Source organism: Rhea pennata, chromosome 20 (genome assembly GCF_028389875.1).
Source record: "Rhea pennata isolate bPtePen1 chromosome 20, bPtePen1.pri, whole genome shotgun sequence".
Classification (NCBI taxonomy): domain Eukaryota; kingdom Metazoa; phylum Chordata; class Aves; order Rheiformes; family Rheidae; genus Rhea; species Rhea pennata.
Window position 1 is genome coordinate 9173695 of NC_084682.1, and position 21396 is coordinate 9195090.

The window sequence follows — 21396 nt, forward strand, 5'->3', positions numbered from 1 at the left end:
ATTACAGTTTAATATGATGCACATGGTGTCTTTTTGACTGGATGAGGCAGGCTGAAATGGGAGCCTGTGTAGCAATGATATAGAATAGTGTGTAGGGTCCTACTAAGAGGAAAAAAATAGCTCCTTTAAAGCCTTGTTTCTCAAAATTGCTTTAGAAAGCTCCTGTGCTTCAAGAAAGGGCATGGCTTACCCTGCAAATCCCCATTACTGACAAGAACAAGCAGAGATGTGGCAGTAAGAGCAAGTGAGCTCTGGAGTGGGAGAAAGGGATGTCAGGTGCTTCCTGCTACAAGTGACTTTTGGCTGTATTTTTAGCAGAATTGGTAAGAACACAGGTGGCCGTTGCCTGTGTGTCTGTGTTTGAAATAGCAAGTTTGATGTGTGACTTGGGAGATTCACTTCTAGCTCCTACAGGGTTCTTACAACAGAGGGAATCTTGCAGGGATGTATGTGTGCAGTAAGCTAACAGCCTGGCTTTCTGCTCACCCTAGCCCCGGCTGGTTCCACTTGTAAAGTCACAAATTCTTGTTTTGTGATGTTTCAATGCTGTGCAAAAAGTTTGCACAAACAAGGGATGCTGACCATGGAGAGGAGGAAAACGTCTGCTTCCCCGTGAGCCTGGAGCAGACACAGTGACACCCACAGCACGTGCTAGCTCCGTGCAGGCGTGCATAAATGCATGGAAATGACAAGGACATCTTTGTTACCGAAACACTGCACACGGCCCACACAGAGCCACAAAATGTTCATTCTTGGTGACTAATTTAACACCTGAAGAGGCACGCAATTTTTGTTAAATGCTGCAGACTGTATATTTTTCAAGATCTATAGTCACTGGAGGCAAATGGTGACTTCCATTTTCGGTGATGTGCAGTGATGTTATATCTGCTTGTTATTTTAATCTCATAACCGGAGGGAGCCATTAAATGCTTCGGATAACATTAACAGCTGTAAGAGATCCTTGGCACACAGTAACGTATACAGTTAATCACTACTAAAAAAACTCCCAACAAGTTCTAGCCTTTAGGTAAGTGTACAGCCAAAACACTAAAATGCAAGATTTATTGCTGTCTGCGCTGAGCAGGGAGGTGGATTAAACCAATGAATTCTTCCTGATGCAAGGTCCTTCCATTGCCAAAATCTGAACTGAGAGTTGTGGAACCTAAGCAGGCTGAGCTATTTGTTGACATAGATGATATTCCCTTCTTTTGCTGAGAGTCTGGGCAACTCTATTTTTCAGCACCCCAGAACAATCAGCTTTGGAGAGGGGTAAATCCTTTCCTGCTTTGTAAAGCTCTGCAAGCACTTTTCAGCCAGTGATCTCATTGTGTTGGAAAATAACCAGGGACTGTTACAGGAAGTTTCATCAAATTTGTTATAATCTTGTTTTGAAACCCTTAAGGTTTTTTATTTCACAATTGGTGAGTACGTAAGTATAAATATGTTCCCTGACAGATTGTCCTGTGCAGGGATTTTTGGTGCTAGACCAAAACTGCCAGATCCTGTGTCGTCTAGCAATAATTCAATGAGAAATTACATGTCTCTTGGGTACATACATCTCTTTTTCCTTATTCATATTAGGTAGGCAGCCAAACTGCACTTCTTGTTTTCAGTTTAAAAGATGCTTTAGAAAGGTAGTTTTGGCACTGCTGAGACAGCTATCAAAAATGGAGCAGGGGAGCCGTACCTAACTACTGGAAGGAAAGCAGTAGCTCTGAGCACACAGCAACTGTGAGAAATCGTTTGGTAGAACAGGCTGTGCTGGTGGCCTCTCAGACCAAGTGCTATTCCTTTTCTCAGGAATAGTGAGGGTGACTGGGTCCTATACAATGCTATGGAGGAGTAGTGCAGAAGAGAACCGGCTCCAATCTGGAGCTGAAAAGCAACTACTGAATACAATCAAGAAGAAACCATTTAAACCAGGTAGAACCTGTGATTCTCCATGTTTCTTCCTCTTCCAGTGGCACCAAGAAAGCAACTTACACAACACAGAGGTAGGAACATCCAGGGCAGGTAAGGAGTAGTGCAGCCTTATGAGTCCTACTAATATGTTGTTTGATATTTTATGAAACTGCTGCTATAACACCTCTTCCTTCTCTGTTTAACAGTGAAAATACTAAACCAGAATGCAAAGGCAGAGTAGGCTGGCTGGAATGTACAGCCAAAGGAAAATTAACCTACTCTTTAAAATTATATTATTTAAGCTTTTGGGGAGAAAAGCTTTGATGCTTTGTCTGTAGAGGACTCAGCAGCTTAAGCCCCTTACTACTAAATTATTAATCATATAGTTTAACAGAAGCACAAATGTGTCTGTGCTTTAGCTGTCAGTTAATTTGCTTTCCTGCACTCTGAATTAAAAAGGATTGTCTTAAGGCTCTGTTAGATGAGCTTCAAGAAGTCTTTATGGGGCAGTTTAAGATATCATTACCCCTACAGCTGAGACAGAAGAAAGGAGGGTATATTCAGTTATTGCTTCAGTGCAAGGGCCAGTCTTTTAGAATGAAGCCGAGTTACGCTGCCAGTGAAGATCAATTTGGCACTGATGAAGCTGAGATGTGTGCAAATGTAATCCTTCTAAGTATGCTTGGTGAAGAATTCTCACTTACCCACAGCCTATAAACAGCACCCAATTGCAACACCTTGCATCCTTTGTAACTTCATTAAATGAGGGTCATTTTCTGTCCATAAGAGTATTTCTTTCTTCGTCTCAGTAAGACCACCACTAATGATCAGTTGTGATATACAATCACTAACAAAGCAATTAAACCCTTGTTTTACCTGCTGTTAGGTCTGGGTACTATTGCCATAAGCACTTTTGCTGATGTAGTAGAGAGAAAACCTTAGTATTTCTCCTTACACTGGACTATTACAGTCATCTTTTCCACCTCAGTTATACCACAGGTAAGAGTTTTTGGTTTAAAGTATATTCTAAAGCTTTATTGGTCTAAATTAAGAAAGTACAAATCATTTTTACAACAGAACCTGGTTATTTTTCTGGTATTTAGTAAAACCAGAGGAACAAGCTCTTTGCATGCAGAATTCAGGACAGACACAACTCTGACACACACAGAGTCACTGATCTCACACATCAATCTTTCACCTTCCAGAATGTCGCTTTCAGCTCAGTCAGATACTCTAGCTTGCTGTAGGAGGTGTAGTCTTCTGACACAATCTGGCCAGCAGTCCAGCCATCTGCAAGAGTGAGTTCACACCTTCCACTATCTTCATATGAGTGTACCCAATTTCCTGGTGATAAAGACATTGTCAAATCTTCTGTTTTTCTTAGTCTGTTTCATTAGCAAAATATTTCCTGGTCTATTTTGATCTCTCACAGTCTACATATAGTAAGACTAGTGACAATCTGCTAAATATCTCTTACTGCTAAAAGACTAGCTTCAGAGTCATTTGCAGCTAAGAAAAACCTATCTTATAAGAAACACTGATAGCACTCATAGTGCTATCACATTCTAATGTAGACCAACTGGAATGCTGTTCTTTGATGACAGTCTGTATTTCCCCACTCCCTTTGTAGGGAGCATGGTGCATATATTTGAGGACAGGTTTTAAATCTAAAAGTGATTCCATCACATCAGTTTACCATTTGTCAATTGGCTGTCGATACAATTTCATATTTTGCAATCGGTTGGACTAGAATCGACTGTGTTCTTGAAGAAAGTTCTCAAAAAGTTAACTGAATCTTTGATTTAATGGCTGTCTGAATTTATTATTTACATCTGTTATTAATTCTAGTTAAAATAGTGACAGCCACAATTAGACTTTAGTCTTCAAGTGACCATTCTTACTGACAAACAGGTGAGGCAAGATGGGAAGGGAAACAGTAATAAAAAGTTTAAAATATTTTTTGCACTAATATCTAGCAAATCTCAAGTGGAGATTTGCTGCTGCTGCTATATAATGGATCACGTTGTCTTTTTAAAAAGGCCCCCAAAACCCCACTACTAACCTTGACAAATTCCAATTTCAGATATTCTGGCATTTGAAAGGTTTTACACACACGGAAAATGTTGCCAATCACATCTTCTGGAGAGTACCCAAGTCGCCACAGGTGGGCAAGAATCTGTGCAAGTAAGGATAATTCAACATTTATCTGAAAACTTATCAGGTGAGTCAACTGCATAGTTTTTCCCTTATCTTGAATAACAAAGCATGCTGTGAAGTCTTCAAAACAAGCATTCTGTAGAGAGAACATGTCTGATTACAGGGACATAATCCATGAAAACCAACCTTGTATGCTTCATCAATATTTGCATTGAGGCAGTGTTGTATCATTTCTTTCACAAGCAGAGGATGAGGCTCGTCACATACCTATGTCAAAGAGAATATTAAATTTCAAGATACTAGAACATCCTGCACTAAGACCCCAGTAGTTTCACTAAGCTTCTGGACAGTTGAAGTATTGAATCAGACTTATCCTATAATACAGATTAAATTCACTATAGTTTAAATAATGTGACTTTACAGTAATATAGCTATCATGCAATGGCAGACTCAAAAGTGCTAAAAGAGACCACTCAAGTAATAGATTCAAGAGTTACCACTGTGAAGTTTCCCACCAGTCATGTGATTCATGTGCTCCGAGATAGGTGTAAAGCCAAAAAGTCTCAGATGTGCTGTTAAGGTCTGCAAATGCTCCCTGTATTTTCAAAAGGCACATGGACTTATTGTTTTGCTTAATGACATAATTGCTACATGCTTTACACTGCCTGCAAACTGGCAAAGTGCTTTTTAAGTTTTATGTATCTCAAAGAAGATTTCACATAGTTACAGGGGCTAGACTTCTAGCATCACTGTTTTACACTATTACTAACCTTAAAAACATTTTCACTGTTTATAAAGCCAAATCCGGAATATGTGGACTGTAAGTTGTTTAATGCCTATGAAAAGAAAAATTAAGATGTCAGTTATTTTCTGAAGTGCTCTACTTCTGGCTTCTCTCTTCAGGATGAAATACAGACTTCTTAGTAAATTATACCAAATAAGCAGCTTTAAGTTAGACAACAAAATAAACAGCAAATGTATGTGGACTTTCTTTCCTCCAACAAGTCAGTATCTGATTTTCATCAATTAATTTTTAAGTAGCAGATCCACTTTTTAAGCCTTGCCAAACTAAACACTTTAGCTACTATTGTGCCATAGATCACATTCCCGTTGCTTTCCCTCTCCAAAGATAAATCCTTAAAGTTTTTTGCTTTAAACAGAGGTTTTAAAGCAAGGTTTCACTGCCTTTCCTCTTTTACCTGTCTCATATCTCCTTGGGCTGTGAAGATAATGGCTTCCAGTCCATCATCTGTATATGGCACATCTTCCTTCTCAACGATTTTCAGTAGCCTTGCAAGGATTTGTGAATCTGTCAGCTTGGTGTAACGTAGCACTGCACACCGAGACTGAATAGGTTCTGAGGATAGAGATGCATAATTAATGTTTCCCTCTTTTCTTAAAAAAAAATGTTTCTTCTCAGCTTGGAAGAAAATATCGCAGTTTCCAGCTCTTCATTTGTCATATTCTATTAAAGAAAAAGAATCTGTCAGCTCCAGACAGAATATAGTGTATGCTTCAGCATATACAATTATGTTATAGTCCTTCACTTGAGCCCAAATGCACTATTTGATTTTGCCCTCGTATGAGCAAACACATATCAAGCTCAGCTTCTGTTCTGTTGGTTTTCTAATTGTAGACATTAATCATGCTATTTTAACTCCTTAAACAAAAACAGTCTGTCTACTATATTTTAGTGGGTAGGGAAACTTGAAGATTTTGCCATAGGAGGCATGTCAACAAAAGGGGTTAATACTCAGTAAACAATACACCAAACACATTTTAAACTGTATCAGAAGCTGGACAGAGATTAACCCCAGAGTACTAGAAATCTGGTTCCATAGAGATGCATAGCATAGAAACAGCTGTTCAGAGGGTTCACCGGCTACTCAAATATGCTCTTTTTTTATTAGCTGGATTTTCAGGTGGTTTGAGTTTCAGAAGTACCACAGCTTCTTACAATAAGCAGGTTCAAGGTCTTTCAGAAAATTACTTTGAAAGTTAGCCAACAGTATGGAGAATATATTACAAAAGCAGGGACTGGCAGCACTTTACCTATGATTTTATCAGAGGCATTACATGCAAGCGCAAAGCGTGTTGTTTTGGAATAAATTTCCATTGTTCTTCTCAATGCTTGCTGTGCTCCATCTGTCATGCTGGGGGGAAAAAAGGAGTTAGGACAGATTTTGTCTTTCGATGACTTTTAACTGCAGCCTAATAACTATTTTTGTACAGGCATCAGAGTTTACTCTGACAGTGCTTTGTAAATTACTTGATATTCTGGCTTGGTAAACTAAGCAGCTTTTGCTAGGCATGTAAGCAGATCACCCTGTCACTGAGACCTCCATAAGACTAACATACAAAATTAACATTGTCATTAATACTCTGGAGAATACTACTGAGAATATTAGTACTTATAGGCAGGTGCAGGAGAATGTGCCTGTTTTCATCCAGTGAAATTAACACTGTCTACAGTAAGCCAGATTCTTTCCAAACAAAAACAGCCATTGAACTGGGTGATGCTATTTCATGCCCAGCTAAATCCCTGTTCCAACCCAGTATTCAGTATCTCTTTAAAGGTAGCAATCTCTGCTCAATAAGAGGAATCTTGTAAGACCACTGTTCCATGCATACCTATTTCTTACTAAATTATTTTTGATAGCCTGATAGCAATAGCTAAGACTATCTTTGACAGCCATTTTGCAGAAAGAAGATAAGCAGAACAGATTTCATGTGTAGCTGAGGTCAAGAGAAAAACAATGTACCTGTCTGCTTCATCAAGGATGATTATTTTATGCCGACCTTTTGGAAGTGTGACCTTTTGCTGGGCAAACATTTTGATTTTGTTTCTCACAACATCAATGCCTCTGGAACAATAATTCAAGTAATTCAGTTACGTAAGTTACATAATAGACCTTATTCCACAGCTGCAGCTTAAGCATTCCTGAGCTCCCATTCTCAGAATCAGAATCACAGAACTGAGGTTGGAAGGGACCTCTGGAGACCATCTAGTCCAAACCACCTGCTCAAGCATATTCTCCTCCTGTTTTGTCTCTGTCCCATCAGCTGTGCCACTGTAACTGTTCATATCACCATGTTGTAAGCCAGATTGCCTTACTGATTAAGATTTAAACCTCAACAACCCTTCTTTCTGGAAGTTTTGAAAAAATAATTTAAAAGGTTATTTCAGTGACCTTACGTACAGCACTGCAACAAAAGCAGTTACCTTTGGCAAAAGGTAAGGTTAGTAAGTGAACAAGGGCCAAAGTTTTTAAGACTGCTTTGCCAATACTTTACATCCTCAGACTTACCCGTAACTCAGAATAATTTAAGAGAACCACCTGGACATCTGCATTATACTAGCACAACATGGACACTTTCCTAGACGGAGTTGATCAAAGAGTTACTTTTAAAAATAAATGATTTTCGTTTTGTTCTGTTTAGAACAATGAATGTCATAATTCTAAAGTTTTCCTGTAACTGATATTAATGAAGCAGTAGAATGTATTGTACCTGTATACAACCTTCCATTATCATCTTCAGAATACTTCAGCACAGGGTCTACTAAAGGACTTGGGAAATATTATAATTAAGCTTTAGCCCCTGATCCTCAGAAAAGATTCAGTGCCCTCTACATACATAACACACTCATCCTACAGTTTAATCAACTACCTTTACAGTTCTAATTTCTATCGCTTTTTGTCCTAAGCACTGAAGAGTTCCATTCTAAACAACTCATTCTCTTTTCATTCTTAGGAGGATATTTATGAATGCAAGAAGCATTACTCTTTAAAGTAAATTTGAGAAGACAGTACCATGACAGATTCTGCGTGCCATCTGCTTGCATTTTTGTGTATCAAGTTTGTAAAACATCAGGTGGTAACTGGCATATTCATAGATGGATAGCCAAAGATCACCTAACTTTTAATTGGAAAAAATGCATTAAAAAATAAGTATTATAGATATTACTGTACCAATAAGCCTGTCAAAGCTGCCTGAGTTCAACTAAAAATAAAAATGGATACTTGCTTCTTCATTAAAACTATGACTAGATTTATACAGCCCTCATTCTCACCTGTCATTTGAGGCATTCAACTCCAGAACAGCATCCTTTAATGCAGGACCAAGCAGAGCACGAGCCAAGCAGAGGATACTGGTGGTTTTGCCAGTTCCTGGAGGACCCTGGGAATGCAACAATTGCTGTTAAGTTTTATGCCATTTTCTGGTTTGTACTCTCTGCAGTGCTCCCCAATCATGAAAAATAGCTGCAAGGCGGGAACTGGAGAGAGAATATTGGACTAGGAGTTGCCAGAGTTCAGAATCCAGCCCCCAACAGAAATGCTGCAGGGAGAAGTACAAGACATGCTTCAATGGGCACCTAAAGACTAAGTTAATTCTCAACAGAAGGCTATTTCTTGTGTATTCTGCCAGGAATATTGCTCTGTGACTGTATAGTCATGATCTCTTTTACCCAGACATTTAGGAACCATGTAAATTATACTGGGAGGCTACTGTGGCTCAGTTCAGAAGCTAGGACCTACATAGTGCAACACAGTACAGCATAACAATACTTACAGCAATTATAATATTTGGTACATTCCCCTCTTTTGCAAAGACCTAAGATAAAATAATAAAAAATGATGTAAGAAAACTGACACCAAATAATTCCCAATTCTACTCCATTTTAACCACGAGAAAAAGAGCTAATCATTTTTCTCCCTCCTGCTTCCTCTTTTTGAACCTCAGTGTCTTTATGTTTTTTCAGTTGATCAGTTAGAAGTCAACCCCTAGAATAATACGGAGAAACTTAAAAGCACTTAATATCACAGTTTTTAGTACTATTGCCTTTCCCTTTTATCTATTTTAATTACTTATTTGCTACTATGAGCTTTCTGCTAACAAATGCTGTGTTCACAAACTCATTTATCACAAAAATATTTTTCTTTCAGTAGAAAAAATGCTAAACATGTTTCTTTCCATTGCAGTATAAGCTACCTTTATTCATTGAAATAGTATTATTATAACGGCTACAAGTTTTCTAACTCGTATCAAAACAAAGCCAATTTAAGCATCATCCCAATTTGAGAAGCAGTTATTTCTTTACAACACCACTCAAATGTGTTCTAAAATACCTGATTTCTACATTAAGTCAGAAGGTTTTTTCCACTTACTCAAGCATGCACCTATAAACACAAAAGTGCTTTTTTTTTGGTCTGCGAATCTAGACAGAGTTGTTTCCTGAGCTAACCTATAAAACATGAAGGGACTGCAACACACCTCCAACCTGCTCACAGTGTCTTCATTTCCAACTATTTCACATAACTTCACCGGTCTGTATTTTTCTACCCTGTAAAAGTAAAACCCCAAACGCTTAAGCACACATAATCACGTTTTTGTAGCGTTTTACCCGGTTCACCAGAGGAGGACTGCATTAAGACAGCGTGGAGCGAAGATGGCTTGATGCGTTCTACGTAAAAACCCCAGAGGATTTCACTCCCCTCACTAAGTGCTTTGTTCCATGACACTAATTCCTCAAATCTTGTTTTGTCCCAGTCAGTAACTTTTGTTAGTACGGAGCAGGGAAGGGAGGATGAAGCTCGAGCACGAGCATCCCCCCCCTTCCCCCTTCCCCCCCAACGTTTGCCCGTTTTCAGCGCCAGGCGCCAGCCCGGCCCCTTACGGGCCCTTCCTGAGGGGACGCGGGGACGCGCCGCTCGCCCCCGCCTTCCCGCCAACAGCCGTGCCCCGCCCCCTGCTTGCGCGAAGGCCGCGCGCGCCCTTCCGCTCGCCCCATAGGCTACGCCACGCTAAGCCCCACCTCCCGCCTCGCTCTGCTCCAATGGCCGTGCGCCCCCGGCCCTTCCTCCCTCCCCAGCCCCGCCCCCGCGCGCCTGGCGGCCGGGCCGCGCTCTCCCCTCACGGTCGCTCCCGGCTCTCACCACGGCAGCTCGTAATGGCCGCTGGCGGCGGCGGCCGGGGGCTCGGCGGAGCCCCGCTTCTCGCCTGCCGCAGGCCCGGCCTTCTCGCCCTCCGCGGCCTCCGCCTCCATCCCGGCGGCAGCTGGCCCGGCCCTGGCCTTCCCGCCGTCCCCGCCGCCTCCGTGAGGGGAGGGCGGCGCTCCCGGGCCCGCCCTGCGGGGCGGGGCGGCGGAGGGGGCCCGGGAGGCTCCGCCGCGGAGCGGCTTCCTGGGCCGCGGTGCCGCCGCCCTCCGCCGGTGCTGGCGGCTGCGGGAGGGGCCGGGCCGGGCTGGGCTAGGCTAGGCTAGGCTAGGCTAGGCTTTGCTGAGACGGGGCGGGCAGTTAGCGGTCGGGGCCGCTCGCAGCACTGCTGGGTGGGCTGGTGCGCAGTTCTTTGGGAGTCGGGCTGTTCTGTGCCTTTGCTGGCTGGTTAAGTCATTCTAAGAAAAAGAGTAATGCTTTTGCGCCTCAGGGATCTAAACACTTGTTTCATTTTCTAGCTACCTCTGTTTTCCCATGTAACATGAAAACAGTTAAAAAGTGCATTGCCAAACATCATAAGTTGTGTTACTAGAGAATGGTGTTGGGATAATGCTGTTGAACGTTGGAATTTCTTGATTTGATATTTTGGTAGTTACTGGGACTTTACTACATCCTCAGGCTCTGCTTATGCTCAGCAGAATCAATGGTACTTCTGTTGGTTTAGTGAGTTTAGAGGACTTTTCCTTCGGTCTAGGGTATACTAGTATTTCTAATTTAAACCTGATGTGAAACAGGAATTTAGTCTTGGTCGTATATGAACTGCTGTGTGAGTGATGATGCTCTTCTTAAGAGGGTGAATTTGCATCACTTCCTGTTAACATTTGCATTTGAGTGTAGTTATCTTAAGGGCTGGTGCTTGTTGCTTGGCTTTTGAGGTTTGTACCTGGGTGTTTGCAGATGAAAACATTGCCTTCAGCCTTTGGAGCTGGTTCTGCCTGTGACCTGACAGCGATTGCTTTTGTTGAGTTCTTCATGAGGATCCAAAACTCTGGAGGGTGCACTTTCTGTTATATAGTTTTGCATCTGAGCTTTTATGTAGGCAGGATGGTTGGTGTTTTAATTTTGTTTTATTTTTTATTAATAGCTGTACACAGTTCATAGTGGTTTTGTGGTAGGTGTTACATAAGGGTGAAATTGTAAGTGATCTGCGGACTTTTAAGTGGCAGTCTAAATTAGCTGTATTTTACCCATAGAGGTAAAGTAGGAGAGTAAAATGAAGGTATAATTATGTGTCTTATGAGGACAAGGCAGTTGGTTTTTTTTCAGTGTAGACTGTTTCTAGCATGCATACTGGCTAACTGCATTGTTCTAGTAATATTTCAGACTTGCTGTGTTACTGTTGTCTTTGGATTTAGCTTACTGCAATATTCGGCAGCAACCAACATGAGGCAGTGAAATACTGCAGCTGCATACAACACTGTTGGTCATAAAAGTCTGTCAGTATAACACACTGGACATGCTTTGGTTTCTTGCCAAATTAAGCAGTTGTTAGACTCTTAGGAAGTGCCAGTCTCTAGATAAGATACAATTTTCCTGGCCAGCATTAATTCTACCATTATACATGCAGTATTACTACTGATAAGCACCCAAAGGACTGTGAGAAAGACCATTCATAAGAATTGTTGCAGAGAGCCTGACGACAGATCTTGTGATATGTTTCTGCTAATCAGTTGCAATATGCGTTTCTCTGGAGCACAGTCTTCTGAAGCACTGTGGTCCTGTGCACTGCTATATATACAGAAGCTGCTCACGTTTCCACAATGATTCTCTAGTTCGTCAATCACAGAACAAGAGTTTGTTGAGGGCACAAGGGTATTAAGTGATGTATGCCCTGTGGATAGGCATACCTAGTTTGCTGAGATGTCACAATATCCTGAGCTGAAATTTCAAACAAACATCTATCCCAGAATTTGAAGTATTGCTAATGTAATGTATTGCTAATCTATCCTCTGTTGAAATCAGAGGATACATTCAGGATAAAAATGAATTCCAAATTCAGTGCTGAAAAGGCAGACCTCTTTTGATGTATCATCAAAGATGCATGAATGCACATGAATGTAGTACATATAGTGTATTATCCTGAAAGGAGAATGATCCTGAATTTAAGACAATTACTTCCTGCCTGCCCCTCCAAAACATACACACAAAAGGTTTATTTAATCTGTTCTACAGTACCGACACACAATTTTCACTAACAATTTAGTTAGCAAGAAGAATGCTTGTCTTGGATGCACTCAAAGAAAGAATGACCACAGATCTTGTGATTGTCCTGTGAGCAATGATGACTCAGCTGCAGGTACTTGATGTAGTAGGGAATGTGTCCTTCAAAGACCATTTGGAGTCTTTATTCTCAGACTGGCTCTGGTTAAGAGCTCATGCACTAGCCCCTACGGGGAAACTGAAGAAGACCTGTATAGCAGGTTTTGTCAGGGGGTCAGACAGAAGTTATCGTACAAAGGATTTAAGAAATCCTGTATATCGTATGCCATGGTGGGAACTGAAGGTGATTTGTTAGATTTTGAAGAAGATGAGGCTAGCAAAGACACTAAAAGTGGGAAAGAAGATGAAGAGTGAAGTGATGAAATGATGGTGTGTGAAGGATCAGAAGGCAATAGAAGTAAAGCTTAAAAGAAGCAGCTAACTTCAGGCAAGTCATTAGTGAAAAATACGTATTTGTATTGCATATTCATTACAGAAAAGTAATAAAAATCTTGTACACAATCTTTTTGGGGGTAGATGATGATAGTCTTATATTTGAGATCAATATTTGGATTAATGCTGTGCATACAGTTTACTGTTATTGATAGGACTAATACTGATACTTACTATACAGTGGGTTTAAAAGGCCAAGGGCTGAGACCTTAAATGACAATGTTAGGGAAAGTGCAAAGTTCCTTAAGCTGCTCATTGCTCATCCCTACCAGCCCTGCAGTCTAGCTTAAAACTGTCACCTCCTATTGCAGTGCGCTGTTGTTCAGCTGCCACAAGTAGGTCACGTAGCACAGATGGTCTTGCTGCCAGTGAAATGCAGAATCTGCAGTCCCCTATGAGACTATTCCCTGCTTTCGTTCTTTCATGCTGTCAGCTCGGAGAGAGTGGGATGAATTCTGATGCTATCAGCCATTTTATCGTGTGCTTACTGGGACTGAAAGGCATAAAGCAAAGCTGGTACAAATACCAGTAGTGAAAGCAATGATGGGAAGGCTAGAAGGGAAGCTGGACTGGTGCTTTAAGATATATGGCATCACTGTGTTAGTGGGTTTCCTGGGCTTGGCATGTCTGGACCCAGACTGACAGAGGCCTTGATTCCTGTAGCGCTGCAGTGTTTGAGCTCTAAGAGAAAAAACAGAGATGATTCTCTGAGTATACACAGGTTATTAACTTGTCCTTGTAGCATCATAGCACCCCCCAGCTTTTAATATGTTCATCTGTAGAATGTCCCTGGGAGGTACACTTACTTTGTTTTAGAATTATTTATTAGTTAATTTGTACTGATCTGAGCTAATGTTATGTGTATTGTTTAAAGTTTGTTCTTAAATAATATGGTGAAGATCACACATTGGCTCTGTCAGAACACTAACATCTAGATTATTTCTGTAGCCACTGCCTCATCCTTATTCTCATGTGAGCATCTTTAGTAGCTGTAGAGCAATGGCAGCTCACCGAGGTAACGTGAGTAAATATAACATGAATCTGTCAGCTCCATCACCTGAGCACTTTTATTTATAGCTTCTAATTTCTTTTTACTTTTTAAGTATCTTGCATAGTTTTTATGTTGTCACATGAAATTGCAAGCAGTAGCAGAGCTTGCTGTCTTAGTCTGCAGTTGGTAAACTTATACTGCTGGAAGCCAGGCTAGTCATACTGAAGCCCATTGACTGCTGTGGAAAAAAGATAGATGCAAAGATCAATATCAGGTTATTGCTTGCAGGAAGATATCATATTGTAAATATTTAAAATTCTTTCCCATAACCTTCTAAAAAGAATGGATTTAGATGTTTAGATATTTATGCCTGTGTTCATGAATAAATGTAAATTGTCCAATGCTTATGATACAAGAACAAGATTCAAGAGCCCTGACCTGCAAGTCCTACTCTCTTGGCTTTTGATTGCTTAAGGCTAGAAGTGTTGTTGAAATGTCCATTCTTTTTCAGAAGCACATCCTAGACCCCGTAGACTCAAGACAAGACCAGAGATGTGGTTACAACTTTAGTCAGTAGAGGGAGTATGGACCTCTCTGTTAAAGGACACACAGGGGTTACCCGTGACAGTTCTAAGAACAGACTCTCTGCGAGACTTCTTTTGTCTCCAGAGAAGATCACTTCTTTAAGCGTACGTTTTTCTAGGAACCCAAATGCAGATATTGGATATTAACACTGTTGATAAAGCTGCTAGAGAAGAGAATGCTCATTTGTGCTTGTCACGTGTTTATCCTTTCAGGAGTGACCGGGTGAGCACTTCGGCCGTTCACACCTGCAGTTTGTCGCTGGCATGGACCAACCCCTTTCCTCAACCATGTAAGGAGTTTTATTTGCATAAATGCCTGCCTCCGGGGAGGACACGGACTCCTTCAGTTTCCCTGAGGATATTGAGAAAGCAATTGTGTGCATGAATTTGTTGCCAAATGTAAGTGTTGCAAGAGGCATTTTGCAGCAGAGAGAGGCTTGCTGGGGCTCTCTGACATAAGAGGAAGGATCTTGATGGCTCTGTGGTCTGTGAGCCTTCTGCTTGAGGCCTCAGCCCTGGGACTGTGCAAAACCGTGTGAGATCTGGGGACTATCTCAGCTAAGCCAGCTTTAGTGAATGACAACATCCAGTAGTTGAAATGGAGGTAGGTAGCCTCTTCTGCCAGTGCACCACCTTATTTGTGTTTTTGGACATAACGCTTAGCCTCTGTGGTTTCCTTTTCCCGTGACAATGGGAATATGAACTGACATTTGAATAAAGATTGTCAGAGATTTTGAAAGAATTTTGCAATGGAGTTACTACCAAGTTTTTTTTTTTTTTATAGTTACAGTATTGTTTTACTTTTAGTCAAACACAAGCCAGCCATCATAGGAGGATACTTTTTGTTCAGTGCATCCAGAATTTAAACTTTCTTGTGCATGTTCCTTACGTCAGCAGTCTGGTAATATTCTCCACTGACTGCTGCATGACATTATGCAATCCATTTCATTGCATGGAGTCCCTTAAACGCTGGGAAAAATTTGATCGGAGTCGATGTTTGGCTGAATGAAACAAAATAAATCTTAAATAAAATCCATTTGTGCTGATTTTCTGTATGTAAAAGATGAAAATATAATAATGTCATTGTTTATCAGGAGCCCAAGAATTAGCAGGCTGTAGCACTCTGGATTCTTTAAAGTCTGCAGAGCATGGATTTAGAAATGTCATAAGGAAGTGCTGCAGTAATCAAAATGGGAGGTGCTCAAAGCATAAAGAAGGCTTTTAGCAAAAGATTAAGGTAAGGGTGGACTCTTAGCTGCATTGTAGAGCTTCAGTGACAGAGAAAGTGAGGAAAATCAAACAAAAGGATGATTGTGGTTATTATCTTCAGACCTCTCTGCATATGGGTGAATGTTTCTCCCAAAGGTTTGGTGTGTTTCTGCACAGATATACTTTGGAAATAGGACTAATGCTCTCCAGATTGGTTTTAGCAGCTGCACACCAATTTGGGATTTAAATGATGAATAGGTAGATTATGTTAAGTATAACACCAAAATATATATTCAGAACTTTCATTGTCCCAAGAGAAAATCACCTGTGAATCTTTTCTTGGTCTGACAGAACATGAAAGGAAATGGTCCTGAATTACTAGGTGAAGCTGGATTAGTTCTTTTTTAATGGGGTTAAAGTCTAGTGAAACCCAGGTGCTGCATGAAATAGGGATCATTCTTCTGTAGTTGGTTTGAGTTGGCAGCAGTCCGTCGTGGTGCCAGGAGCGGCCCAGTGTCTTTTGGATAAGACATGAGATGGGCACTCCTGTGGAGGTAAACCTTTGGGTATTAACCATGGAATCCATATCCCTTCCACCTCAGCTAACTCCCTAAATTTAGGACTGTTTCCTTAAATTTCCCTTGCCTTAATGAGGTTTAATGCAATCTCCCATTCAAGCCATTTGCAATTAGTTCACTATTAGTGCATTATTGCACTAGCAATAATCAAAGTTATCACAGAAGAACTCTTGTTAAGAAATGAGAGGGGAAGGAAAACTTTTTTTTTCCTGCATTAAAGACATCTGGGTTTCCATTTTGCCCCTTCTCAGTGAAGGAACTGTATCAGAAAGCGCCTTACTGGGTAGCTGAGATTTGCCTGTAAGTTTGAATACAGTCAGGTTTAAGTATCTTTAGGTGTGTAGTGACTTCCATGAGAACACCTGCCAAGTTGCGCTTTTTCTACTGACCTGTTGTAAGGTGTTGCTCCTCTGAAAAACAATCCGACAGAAAGGGTTATTACGTTGCGGTGTAGGGAGCGCTCCACTTCAGCAGCGGAGTAGTTTGTCACTTCATTGAAATTGCATTTAAGTGCTATGCAAGAATATAGGACTTTATAAACCGAACTGCTTGCCTGTCATGTCTAATGTCCAGTAAATCTTGCTTTAATGGTATATCAAAGTAACAGACTTAATCTAATCAAAGTTAAACATTAACTTATATATCTCCTTGATATATATATTTTTTACCTGTGCTTGCTCCAAGCGGCTTTAACTGTAATAGGAAGAGAGAAGCTTGGTATCCGTCTCCTTTGTTTCATGCATCCGAAAGTGTCTGAGAGTACTTGGGTTGTGTAGAAACTGCATAATCAGCTTCCTAATTTTCCTAATCTCTGTTGCAGATATTTATGAATATATTGGTAGGGGAGAAACTGACTGTAATTGAAGAACAGAGAAACATGTCGACCCTGAAGGCTTAGGTTTCTGATGCCAGCTAAGAGTTTGCCTGCTTAAGCTTCAATTTCCAATGGGCTTTGAGCATTCACATACTTGAAGCAGCTAGGTGTATTTGAATGGGTTTTTCAAAATAAATAAGCTAACTAAAGAGAGAAATGAACAAAGTCCTAGTCCTATGGTAGAACAAGAGAAAATTCTCACTGACTTAAATAAAACCAGAATTTAGATTGGTATCTCTTTAGGTTTGGGGGGTTTATTTGTTGATTTTTTTTCCTTTAGTTTCTTTCTGCAAAGGTAATTTTAGTAATGCTTGCATTGAAAGGGTGATTTCCTTCTCTCCCCCCCACATTGGCCAACATAAAGGGCACGTTAGATGTTAATTTATTTTTCATCTTATTCTACCACATTCCATTATTAATCCATATACTTTACTGACACTCAGGAAAGCTTTGCATATTAAATGTTGGCATTATTAAATGAATAGTAGCTGCTGCATCCCAGGACTCAGTTCTCTGCCTCTCTTGAAGTGAATTTTTTATTGTCTTGTTTTTCCCTTCGTTTCATTCTGACCATCCCTCTATGACCTGTTTCTTATTTACTCAGCCCAGTAGGGAAGATGTTTTGAGGGCTAATGTTCATTAGGTGGTAATTAAAAAAAGGGGGGGGGGGATGGATGTTAATGTAAAATGCTACATATTTTTTGTAGTTTTCAGTGGCCAAAGCTTCACCAGTATGCATCATCTTCAGGAAGAAGGTAGCTTCTTCCCTCTTCTACAGATTCTGGAAATCTGCAAGAAGCAGCCCAGGCTTCTCTGTACTGAAAGGCCTTTTTATAGTGTCCTGTGAAAAATAAAGTTTAGAAATCATTCACGCTGGTGGTAAGGCTTAAGAAACTAGCAACAGCCAGTTCTGTGTAAGTGTTAGGTTTGAATTGTGATGAGGGGACTGATGGTTGCTCCTCTGCAAACAATTAGAATTTACAGGACACTCCTGTTATCCCCATTAGTGGCCTGTAAATGACATCTGCAGCTTTACATCAGTCTTGTCAGGAAAGTGAAGGACTACAGGAGGTTGTGATATTCATCGCTGACATTTAGGGTAGTTTTCACTGCTTTATTGGGGACACAAAGAAATGGAAGAAGACTGTCCGGCTACGTAAGCAGATGAGATCTCTTATTTTCCCAGGAAGATGCTCGCTCTGAGCCCAGATGTGGGCTTGGAGGGATCCTGTCCTGTCCTGCCTCCATACTGACCCCGGAGAATGCGTTTCCCTTGCAGTGCAGTGACTCCCTGGAGACTCGATAGGATGGACCTCTGTTGCAGGATGTGAGGAGAGTTTGTTCCTGCTGCACCCACTGGGTCTCTGCAAGTGACGTTCAGAATGCCGTTTGCCCTTTGTGAGCTTCCTTCTTACTGTCACAAGAAGGCTGTTTGGAAGGGAAGTTTCATGCCTCCATCTTCCACTCTGTCCTCTGATTGTTGATGTCTTGGACATCTGCCAGACTGTGACTGGGTGTCCCCAAGAAATATTTGCTTCCTGTTTTTTTGCTTAGTCCTCCAGAGGCCTCATTTTTCATGAATAAAACATGAGCTGTTCTTCAGGAGCCATGAAGGGAGGAAACCACTGCCAGCTGGTGTGGCCACTGCTTTTTATTGCTGTGGTTGCTGATGCCTCCTCCCTTGCATACACAGAGACTGGAGAAGAGAGGAAACAATTCCAGGCCTTAGGGTTTAATCTATTGACTGTTTCCAACTGAAGCAGTGCTGCCTGTAGTTAATATGGAGGAACAGCTTCCTTTGTAATACCTTGTTTGAAACAGTTTGTAACTCTGATGAATTTAAATGTTTGTTTGAACTGAAATTGTCCATGATGTATCTATTGAACAGAGCACATCGTGGGCTTATGTTCACTTTTCAGACTGTGGTGACCAGAGGATTTTTTCCCTGTATTCCCCTTTTTTTTGTACTTACCCAGATGAATGTAGAGTTGTACAATCACTGTACTAGAGGAGGATTCTTAATCAGGTAAACTGCTTCCCAAGCAGATAGGGTTATCTAAACTTGAATGCTCTCTAAGTCCTCTGTGACTATACTGTTCTTCAGTGGCAACCCTTTCTATCTGATTAGTGAATTCTTAGTTAATCCCCTGAAGTGTATGCTGACACCAGCTCAAAAGGGTGCTGAAAGCCCAGCAAATCTCATATGCTATTGTTAGGCTGAATGTGTGTTAGGCTTGAGCCGTTGACTTTCTCTGCTTTTTCAGAAGTTCATTTCCCATAGGTTGACGATACAGTAAAGCAAATGCCAACTTCACTGAGTTACTTCAGCTTTGGAGCCAGATTGGAATGGACTATAGAAGGACTGTGAGCTGTACACTGTCTTTGCTGTAAAATTAATATAGCAGCTCTCAAAACTGTTTGGTTTGTACAATTTATCAGTCAGCTGCTTCACTGGGGTTAGGTGTTAGTGAATGTGAGGATTTGACACAGTACAACTAGAATACAGCAAAATGCCCTTCATGAAAGTCCCTTGTTTCAATGCATTATAATATACAAACAATTCTACTTGGTGAATCTTATCTTAGAATGATGTTGTCATTGAAAATGGATATGATAAAGGTGCTACAGAATGCAGAGTGCGTATAGATACGTGCATATTGTGTGAAAGCAGTACACATCAGCCAGACACCTCATTTGGCAGGATTGTAGATTATAACTTGGTTTATTAGAACTGGAGTTATATGGAAATAATTGAAAAAATCTCAGCAGTCAGAAACAGACTTTCTTTGCCCAGTGCATCGGTCAATATAACCTTGAAAAGGGCCTTTGGCTTTGTTATGGCTCAATCAGTACAGCTGGAAAATCAGCTAAAAGGCAGGAATGCTATTGTAAATCCAGATGCTGCAGTAAAGCAGAGCTTTCCTGAGGAAATAAAGGATTTTCAGACTGAAATCCTAGTGATGTCTCTAGTGGCATCCTGTTGCAGCTGTGTTCTGCTGCCTCAAAACAACGTAATGCATGGAAGGCCAGGTACCTGCAAGCCACAGTGCACAGAGGTACAGGTTTGAATATCATGATCTATCTAATCTGATAGGTTTCACAGGGATTGCTCCTATATGTGAAGTTAAACCTGCACTTAAGACTTTTGCTAAATTAGGGCCCCAATTCCCTTTGATATCAACAAGCTGGGAGCGTGAAGTACTTCCCAGGACTGGGTGCTTGGGCGTCATTTCATTGCAGTGAGGGATAAAAGCTTCTCTCATATTGGTCTGTTAAGATGATCTGTTGTAGGCCTGAGGGTTGCAGAGATAGTAAAGGATCGAAAGTAAGCTTTTGCTGCAGAGATCAAAGTCTCTGGCTTCCAAGAGAGCTAGCTCGGTGACAGCATGTCCTGGCTAAGTCTATGGCTTCGGCAAGTTATGGCCGTAGTTCCTGGGATAACAGATGCAAGAGCTGTTGTGGGACAGGTCTGCTTCTGTGTTAAAGGCTGACCACTTTCTTTTATGCGTTCCACACCTCTTAAAATTATGCAGTTAAGGCAGTAAAGGTGGAATGAATCCTTTCTGATAAGGCTGAAGTTTATTTTCATCGACTCCCAGATTGACCGGCTTACGTTCTTCCGAATCTACCAGATACACAAACTGAACTTTAAATACAGTGATACACTTACTGCACTGTGGGAATAGGGAGAGTGAAACTGGCCTGCAAGTTTGCAGTGCTATCAGCGTGCAGGGGTCAACATCTCGTATTCTGTTAATTTTCTATGTAAGTGATGGCAGGACAGAAGCCTGCGCTGCACATCCCCTTGGCTGTTCTTCCCCGGATCAGTCCAGTCAGCCTTACGAAGGGAGATCTGCATTAGCTGGGGACTGTAAGTGCAGAGATTGTCTGACTTGAATTCCTTGACTATTAAGAGTTGAAGGTCATTGCAGTATGTCATTCGAAAGGCAATTTTCTCTGGAACGGCAATACGGTCATGGCTTTCTATTATGACCTTGATGTCGCAAAGTATTTATAATCTCTTAAAATAAGCGCAGTGGCAAAAAGAAAACAATGAGATTTAATCATTTGTTAGGTTTTCTAGACTTTGGTCGGTATTTATAATCTGCTTAAATTGTATATTTGGTATGGTATGTAGGTGGGTAGATTTCTCTGCCATGCTAACCTATATGCAGCAAGAAGTGAAATTTTCAGTCTGTTGAGAGGGAAGCTGTTTCCATGACACTTTGAGCCTAGTTTTGCAAATCTCACTCTCTCTCCACCCTCCCATTCTCTCTCTCTTTTCCTCTTTAGAAATAGCAATATATTCAATTTGTATGCTTGATGTGTGACATGGCTTAATTCATGTTTTTAAGTCTTTTCCACAAAAAAGAAATATCTTATTAATATCTTCCTTCCTTCCTTCAATAGATACCCTTTTTCCTGTTCTTTTGCCACAAGCATTCTTAGATAT

General features: G+C 41.0%; 1 protein-coding gene across 1 annotated transcript; it reads right to left on the minus strand.

Annotated features, from left to right (window-relative positions):
* Window positions 1-2908: 2908 nt before the first annotated feature.
* RFC2 (replication factor C subunit 2) lies at window positions 2909-10159 on the minus strand. Its single transcript, XM_062592439.1, has 11 exons — window positions 9996-10159; window positions 9334-9403; window positions 8632-8673; window positions 8132-8238; window positions 6822-6923; window positions 6112-6212; window positions 5259-5416; window positions 4830-4895; window positions 4246-4326; window positions 3965-4078; window positions 2909-3246 (listed from the first exon to the last, which is right to left on the minus strand). Exons 1-11 carry the CDS (start codon window positions 10103-10105, stop codon window positions 3136-3138), a joined length of 1062 nt encoding a protein of 353 aa, XP_062448423.1. The 5' UTR covers window positions 10106-10159; the 3' UTR covers window positions 2909-3135.
* Window positions 10160-21396: the final 11237 nt, after the last annotated feature.